The sequence below is a fragment of the Glycine soja genome, chromosome 15, assembly GCF_004193775.1.
Source record: "Glycine soja cultivar W05 chromosome 15, ASM419377v2, whole genome shotgun sequence".
NCBI classification, from domain to species: Eukaryota; Viridiplantae; Streptophyta; class Magnoliopsida; order Fabales; family Fabaceae; genus Glycine; species Glycine soja.
In genome coordinates this window covers 16264589-16272939 of record NC_041016.1, presented here as the reverse complement: position 1 = coordinate 16272939, position 8351 = coordinate 16264589, and the positions used below count along the sequence as shown (strand labels likewise).

General features: G+C 32.4%; 1 protein-coding gene across 2 annotated transcripts; it reads right to left on the bottom strand.

Moving 5' to 3' along the window:
- Positions 1-5011: 5011 nt before the first annotated feature.
- On the bottom strand, positions 5012-7944 carry LOC114387441 (zinc finger CCCH domain-containing protein 48-like). Of its 2 annotated transcripts, none has more exons than XM_028347628.1 (7): positions 6899-7944; positions 6406-6591; positions 6204-6305; positions 5957-6106; positions 5653-5832; positions 5421-5518; positions 5012-5316 (listed from the first exon to the last, which is right to left on the bottom strand). In XM_028347628.1, the coding sequence occupies exons 1-7, from the start codon at positions 7301-7303 to the stop codon at positions 5172-5174; spliced, it is 1266 nt and encodes a 421-aa protein (XP_028203429.1). In that variant the 5' UTR covers positions 7304-7944; the 3' UTR covers positions 5012-5171. The 2 variants fall into 2 exon arrangements, with proteins under 2 accessions (XP_028203429.1, XP_028203430.1); XM_028347629.1 differs by having other exon boundaries at positions 5436-5518.
- Between the last annotated feature and the right edge of the window lie 407 nt (positions 7945-8351).

The following is an 8351-nucleotide window of genomic DNA, read 5'->3' as shown; positions in this document are numbered from 1 at the left end:
GATCATCAATATTTAAGGCATCTTCTTTGGAGATAGAGGAATTCATACCTATTTTTCCAATTCCAACAATTTTACCTTTATTTGTTGTCTCCATAGATCACATGTTCACTATTTTTGGGAGAAATATGAATAAACTCTTATGCTTTTGCCGCCATGTGTTTGGAGCAATCGCTATCAATGTATTAACTTTACTCTTCTCCACTTTCATAATCTTTCACCATGAGACCCAAATTTATGATTTTAGTTTTTGAATCAGTTGAAGAATTTATGCCATTATCTTTCCAAGTGATGTATGTTTTCTCTACTTTCTTTTCTTTGAAATTCCTCTTGTCGGATTTTTCCATTCTTCTTTTAAAGACAGGACAATTGAAACTCATGTGCCCATGTTGATCGCATTCATAGCATTTTGGGGCTAAGGAGGAATCTTCTCCTTTCTTCTTTCATCATCATCCCATTCTTATCTATATTTTTCTATAGTTGCATTTCCCACTACCATTGTAGGAATGAAGGGACCAATTTCAATGACTTCCCATATATTTAAATCTATGGCTTCAATAAAGATTTGCATTCGAGTTTTCCAATAGTGATAACCCTTTCCATTGAAAACAAGAGGCCTATTAATAGAATTTCCCTCAGGAAATGGAAAGTTAAATGAGGCCATATTTATTCTATAAGTTTTAAAATTTTAGACAAGAATCCTACTCTGATACCACTTGTTGGACAAGTGGTTTCAATAACTTAAGATGGGAGGTGAATTAAGTCTCACTAACAAACTTTTAACCCCCTTCTAAATGATAGGCTCAAAATGCAGAAGAAGAAGAAACAATCAATTTAATAATGTTTTTTAAACATGAAAGGAAAAATTGATTGCAATAACATAAATGAGATAAGGGAAGAGAGAAATGCAAACTCGATTTATACTGGTTCAGCCACTTCCCATGCCTACGTCCAGTCCTCAAGCAACCCACTTTAGATTTTCCACTATCTTTGTAAAAATCTTTTTTACATCTTCTGAACACCCAAGGAATCCCTTTCCCTTGTGTTCCGAAAACTCACAATTCAAGAAACAACCAGTCTCTTGATTACAATTGACTTTCTGAGAAGAACAAAAAGATTGCTCTCCTTTAGAGTGAATAATACAATTTGAAGTTCCTGGATGAACTCTCAATAGACTTGCAAATGTTTGCCCAAGAGTTGTTGAGAGAGCATTTCACAATGAAGTTCTCTTGGAATATCTCTCTCTCACTTTTTGATGTCAAACACATATATATAGGCCCTTCGTGCCTTTTCAAAATGGTTTGAAGAGATGTGTCTTTTCAAAAACCTTTTTTTGAAATTTTTCACTGGTAATCGATTACACAGTTATATTTTGAAGGGTTATGACTTTTGAATTTGAATTTCAAGAATTTTGTTGCCGGTAATCGATTATAAACATATGATAATCGATTACAGGTTCAAAATTCAAATTCAAAACCCTTTCTAACAGCTATTTTCCAAAATTGTCTTTTGGTAATCGATTACACTGCCTAATAATCGATTACCAGAGTCTTGGATGTCTTGAAAACACTTTGTTTTGAGGCAAGGCTTGATCTTGAGTTAATCTTGAAGCAAGACTATGTTTGTTGGAGAAACCTTGTATTAATATTGAAGCAATGCTTAACCTTTGAAGCAACCTTGTTTGATTCTTTTTTGGCATCATCAAAATCATGTATTCATACATTCACATTCTCCCCCTTTTTGATGATGACAATCATTATCAAGTGATTTCTTTTCAGCATCATCAAAACATCCATGATTCACAAAATTCCCATGATTGACGTCAGCGAGAAAAAATATTCTTACCGAAAAAACATCGGGCAACGCCAGTGAAAAAAAACTTATGTTGATGTCGGTCGTAAAAACATTAGTCACCTGTAGTTGCGAGTGTTGAACGAGAATGAGTTGCGAGCAATAACGTCATGAGTTCAAGTGGACATCTCCGAAAAAAGAATTTCAAATTCTATAATTTTTTAGAGGATTTGAAATCTCACTGTTTTTGGTCAATCAAAATGATTTATAAAAGTATCAAAAATTAAATCTCATTTCAAATATTTTATCCAAACAAGTTATTTTATCATGAATCCTTTTAAATTCCTTGAAAAAATGAATTTCCTTGCTGAATTGCTCCATCCTAACACACTACAAAATTTATAATTCATGCTATTTTCTTTCCATGAAAGTTGCTTATAATTTCATTTCAAATATATTTATTTTTTAAATTCTATAATTATAGTGCTCCAAACAGGAGTCTAAATTTAAAACGGGATCGAAAGAGTGCACCAAGTACACTTAAAAATATCACAAAAGGTTAAAATACTTAAATGCTTAAGTTATTATATATTATCATTTACTAATATTCTTAAAAAATAAAAACAAATTTATTATTTGAAAAAGTCACACACATATAATTTAGTCAATATGAACGTCACGGGCTATATTTTATTTTTATATATATTAGTAATATATTAATATATTGATGCCACGTACACAAAAATTTGAGTGTTGAAATTACTCAAATGAGTGAAAATAGAATAGAACGGTAAATGAAACTAAAAAAATGAAAATAGCGACGGTCGAAATTTGAAGTGGACCATGGAAAAAAAAAACTCTGATAACTCATGATAGGTTCCTTCAATAAGTTTTTCTTTTAAGAGAAAAAAATTATAAGCTTAAATTAATTCATTGACAATCATATCAAATTGTCAAGTAGTATTCCATAAATAAAAGTTATTATTCCCACAAGAACTTGATAATACTTAACAAATATTAGAAATTTTTACTAATTAAACTAAAAAATGAACAATGATGATTTGAACACGATATTCAATAATAAAGATAAATTAAAACAAAGGTACAAGTTATAATATTTTTGGGATTTTTTTACAAGCACTCAATAAAATGATATGAAATTCAAATGACAAAAATTATCGGAATTAGATTTCACCAAATCAAACTCTCCTTACACTAAGATAACATACTCAACTTGTTATTCAATGTTAATATAAGACATAGTTCAAAAATGATATTTTAATCCTTAATTCCTTAGGTGATAATATCTAAGTTCTTCCATTAAAAGTCAATCTCTTGCATATTTAACAAAGAAATTGTTTTAAGTTCCATGACCAAAAGATAATCATTATCCTTCATCATATTCCTAGCTCTAAGGTTTAATGGATATTTTACCACAGTTCAAGATAAAAGAAAGCATTTTTCAATAGCAATCTTATCTAAAAGTTAAGGTACGGGTCACCAACCAATCGATAGCAAGCATAAAACATAAAAGTAAAAGGCTAACATTGAAGAACAATGAAATATATAACAATATTTCAATAAAAACATAAAAGTATAAGGGTCAATACATAGATGAACATTTGAAATTGGACAAAAGACTAAAATTGTGAATCTTTTAAAAGTTACTGATGAAATATCTCAATTAAGAAATAAAAGACTAAAATAACCAACATTTTAAAAGGAGATGAAATGTCTAATTAAATATGGGAAATAAAATCCCATATTTAAGAAAATGGAATGACCAAAAAATGCATTTTAGCCTTGATTCAAAGGAGGGTGTGTTAAGTAGAATGAAACATCCATGTAATATTTTTTCAAACAATAAGAAGAGATTTGTCCGAGAGTTAAAAAAACCAAAATATTTGTATAATTTGACCAAATCTTCATAATGTTATTATGATTTTGTTCATATTCTACTTATGTAGTATACATTATAATTTTAATTTTTATAAATTATTTTATTTTCGTTGTTGTCACTATTTATTGTTTTACGATTCTGGTCCTTGTCACTATTAACGGATGATGTGATAATTATCTATTAGAAAATACTAATACCACGTACCCATGATGTTTCTATAAAAATATATATGAGAACTAAAATGAAGTTCACTCGAATATGACAGTGTAAAGTTTGTACGTTACAAAAATTTCAAGCACCAGCAGCTTTCAACGTGTATAGTATACTCAGGACGACATACGTTTTTAGCTATGCAATATCTTTCTTCCATTGCTTTCATATTCTCGGAATAATAAGAAGAAAAATCAAGCTTTCCAAAGCTTTCTATAACCCAACAAACAAAATTGAGAACTTGAAGCTTCCGAAAGTGTATAGTAAAACTATGAAGACATGCTTATTTGCATTGCAATATTTTTCTTGGTTTAATTTTTATATTCACGGGATAATAACAAGAAACATATAGAAGGTTTAAAATAATTTTCTGAACGTAAACTGAGCTAGGCAGCTCTACACGGCTGTTTCTCTACTTGCTCGCTCGTCTAAGCTTCTGAGGAGTGAAACAATATTTTGACATAGTAATATGAATATGACATGGTTACTTTCCAAAGAAAGTGGGCCACAAGGGACAATGGTTCAAAGAATATCACAAGATCCTGCTATGTTAATACAAATTCATTTCAATCATTAACACCCGGACAGAATTACTAGAAACAGTCTACATTGTAACTGAAAAAAGAAAAAACCACTGTTGCGGAGTCAACAAAATATGGAGTCTCAATTTCCCCTTCCTGTTTTCTTTCCACAACTATAGGCCTCTAATGCTTACAATGGCATGGGTGACAGGAGATCCTCTAGGGTTCATCAGGTAGGTGGAAGTTAATTCATCTGGTTCTTCTCTTGAACAAAAGATGAAGATGTTTTCTAGACAGACGGAGATTATGATGAAGGCTCAGGTGTAGATGATGACACCCACGCCCCCACACTCCTCCAAAATATATGTATTGAATTACAATAACAGTAATGCCAAAATAATTGAATTACAATAACGATTTTTAACAAGTAAGAAAAACTATATTTTGGGTCGAACTTATATTTGGATTCCAAATATGTATTCTTTGATAATGATAGAAAGAATTTGAAAACAGACTTCATTACAAACCATGTTACTTACAATTGTAATATATTTATCAAAGCAGGAGAAGAATACATCTGCTGGGAAGAATATAAAAGAATGAAATTGGTATTTCTATAATATTGTCAATTTCTATACAATTGTTTTTACAGTGAATTTACTGCTCAGACAAATAAATTCATCCTTATCACCATCTGCTTCAAGAGGAAATAGATGGGATAATACAACTCCAATGTTAAAAGGAAACACATGTCAAGAGGATGCCACCTTGGGTACCTCCAACCATTTCCATACCATCAGCAAACCACTCTCATCTCCAGTGAAGAAGAGGCCACCAGGACCTAACTCAATCAATGCCACATCTTTCTTGGCAAATAAACGTCCCCTCTCTGAAAATCTGTTGAGAAAACATCATCAGAGGATGCAACAAAAAAATAAGAAATATTACCATGACGGAGGTACAGTAACAAAAAGAAACGTGAATAATTTAGATTTACTTACGAAGGCAATTCATACATGTGAACTGAATTGTCTCTGCACGAGGAAAATAATATTGGCTTTCCCTCTGCATCAGGCATCCCAAAGAGTGAAACAACACCCTGTAATATAAAAAAATCATCAATTTAGGAGATTGACCAACTCGTCAGCATTATAAGAAATATCAGCTTGACTTCTTACACATGAAAATAAAACCAAATGATATTTCAACAAATAAGATTAAGTCAACGCTTACATTTTCTTCGGTGTGTGTATATATCACTTCCAAAGATCCTGCTTCAATGCAAGCCCAGACTTTAATTGTGCGGTCAGATGAACTTGACAACAGATATTGATCCCAACAGATAAGGGATGTGACTGCATCAGTATGATCATTTAGTGTCATTGTACACTGTAATGTATCCATGTCCCAGACCTGAAGAAGACAAAATAACAACATCCGGTCGTTGTAGGACAGTTCAAAGAAAATTACATATCCTTTTCTCAGAAAAAATTTTCATGTTAATAAAGAAAAATAGAATCCTCAACAACAGACATACCTTTATGCTTTGGTCCATGGACCCGGAGTACAGCATCTTGCATCCAACCACCAGACAAACCACTGGTTTAGTGTGGCCAGTGAGAGATGCAACCAGTTCAAAAGGAGAATCGGCTTTAGAGCTTCCTCTCCAAGCAAAAATGACACCATCCTGAAATTTTAAATAAAACAAATTTTAACTCACCCCAGAAAAAAAGAATTCGGTTAGGGGAATATCATTGGACAATATTAATAACATGGTTAGTTACCTCTGCACCAGCAAAGAGTGTATTGTTGCCAACAGTCATGGCACGGACTCGGCCTTTGGGTCCATCAAGAGTAAACTCTGACATGGTCTGGATATTCCAAGCCTTCACAACAACCACAGCCACATAATCAGTTTGCATGTACTACTCCTATGATTAGACATTATCATACATCAAAACAAAACAATGACAGATAAGAGCTTACCTTGACAGCATTTTGCAGACCAACAAAAATCCATGACCCCTCACTGATCAAAGAGGTAACCTCAGCACCAAGATTGATGACTTTAGCACATTGACCAGTATGGCAGTCCCATATCCTAACTGTCCCATCAGTGCTGCCAGAATAAAGTTTGTCGGATCCAACAGGAAGTGCGATGCCAGTGATAACCTGTTTTCAAAAGCTTTAATTTAACTACTACAAAAAATATTAACATGATGCAGAGGCTCACAAATTCTAGCATTTCCTAGGAAACTAGGGAAGAGAATGCTTTTTCAAAAACACTTATTCCGCTATTCTAGCATATAGTTACATTATAAAACTCTATGACTGTAATCAATAATTGTTAAAACATTAGTCAATTATTAAGTCAGATATCAATTTTGATTTAATCATTATGCTAAAAATGAACTATGAAAGAACTTTAAATATAATTTTGGTGTGTTAAATACTAAATGGAGGTTCAAGAGTCAAGTACCTTCTTATGTTCTTGAAGTTTCGTTACTGTGGAAAACCCATCACCACGAAACCATGAATGCAGATACAGGCATTGTTCACCATGTACACAATTGTTGTTGATCCAGTATTTACATATCCTTGGTGATGATTTCTTGAAAGCCTTAGCAACCCTTGTTGCATCTCCTCTATCTCCATTATCTCTAAGCAATGCTTTCTTTGAACCATATTTCGGGGTATTCAAAGAGGAGGAATGGGGCTTTTTTCCGTAGCTATATGCAGTATTGCCATAACCACAAGCAGCAGGTGGAGATGGTGTCTCTATGTGCACAAATCTGCATGGATTTCTGTTACATTTTCCAGCTATCCAATAAGAGCATGTTGTTCTACCAATGCGCTCAGTCCTTCGTGCAAACTTTGTATCCATGATATTCTAAAAAACACACATGGCATTGTAATGACATCCCAGATCAGGTACTGTATCCTATCAATAAAATTCTCCATGGCTCATGCTTTCAGTCATTAACTCAATGATTAAATCCCAGCCATAGACTTAATTCTTCATCCAAAACCCAAAACCTTTTGGCTCCCAAATTTTCCATTCCCAAAATAACAATCGTAAAGCAAATGATGAACGGCAACAAACTATGTTGATCGAGGAAGATCAACAACATCAAGATCAAAACCCATTGAAGACTTGGATCAAAGACCAATAATTTAACCCTGATCAGCAACGTCAATAGAGACTCTCCCCAAACCCCAAATTAGGGTATTGCCGATCCTTATGAAAACCCCGATAATAAATAAATAGAAAGGAACCCTAAACGCGAAACCCTATATTTGCATCGTGGAAGCGCAGAAAACTTCACTGAGATAAATGAAGTCGGATAGAACATAGATTCTCGCAGATCATCCATCACAAACCCTAAAAGAAGTATTAGATTTTCGCATTCGGAGAAACAAACCTGAGTGGTAGAAACTAGCAAAAGCTTCAGAATTCAACTCTCTTGATTTGTTGGAAGGATTGTTGAGAGAAAGAACAGAGAGCAAAATAAGGCTTCTATTTTCTTAATCAAACGTTGGTGTATGTTGCCAATGTTGTGTGCTTATTTATAGTTTCTCTGTTAGCTTGTAAAGCACGCAACAATAAGATGTGATATAGGATTTGTTTTTTTAAAAAGACATTTGCCGTTATATAAGGATAAATTATGGCTTAAAAAAAGATACTTATTTTCTTTCAAAAAAAAATTATTTCTGAAATTTAATATTTTGAAGATAATTTGAATTTACTTATGAAAATATTAGTTTTGAGTTTCAATTTATAAAATTATTTCTAGTGTGTGAAGTTACTTTTTGTTTGGATTAAAAATTTTTAAATTTTAGGGAATTTGGAATGTCTAGAATTTAACTTGTTTAGATTTTAATTTCTTTTATTTTTTAAATTCTTTGTTTAGATAAATCAATTCAAATTTTTT

What these genes read in the sequence shown, in the direction of transcription:
- LOC114387441 (XM_028347628.1), bottom strand. Translation starts at nt 7,303, where the DNA reads ATGGATACAAAGTTTGCACGAAGGACTGAGCGCATTGGTAGAACAACA. An exon ending in ATACACACACCGAAGAAAAT is followed by an intron (nt 5,519 to 5,652) that starts GTAAGCGTTGAC and finishes TTTATATTACAG; the next exon opens with GGTGTTGTTTCACTCTTTGG. An exon ending in CACATGTATGAATTGCCTTC is followed by an intron (nt 5,317 to 5,420) that starts GTAAGTAAATCT and finishes TTTTCTCAACAG; the next exon opens with ATTTTCAGAGAGGGGACGTT.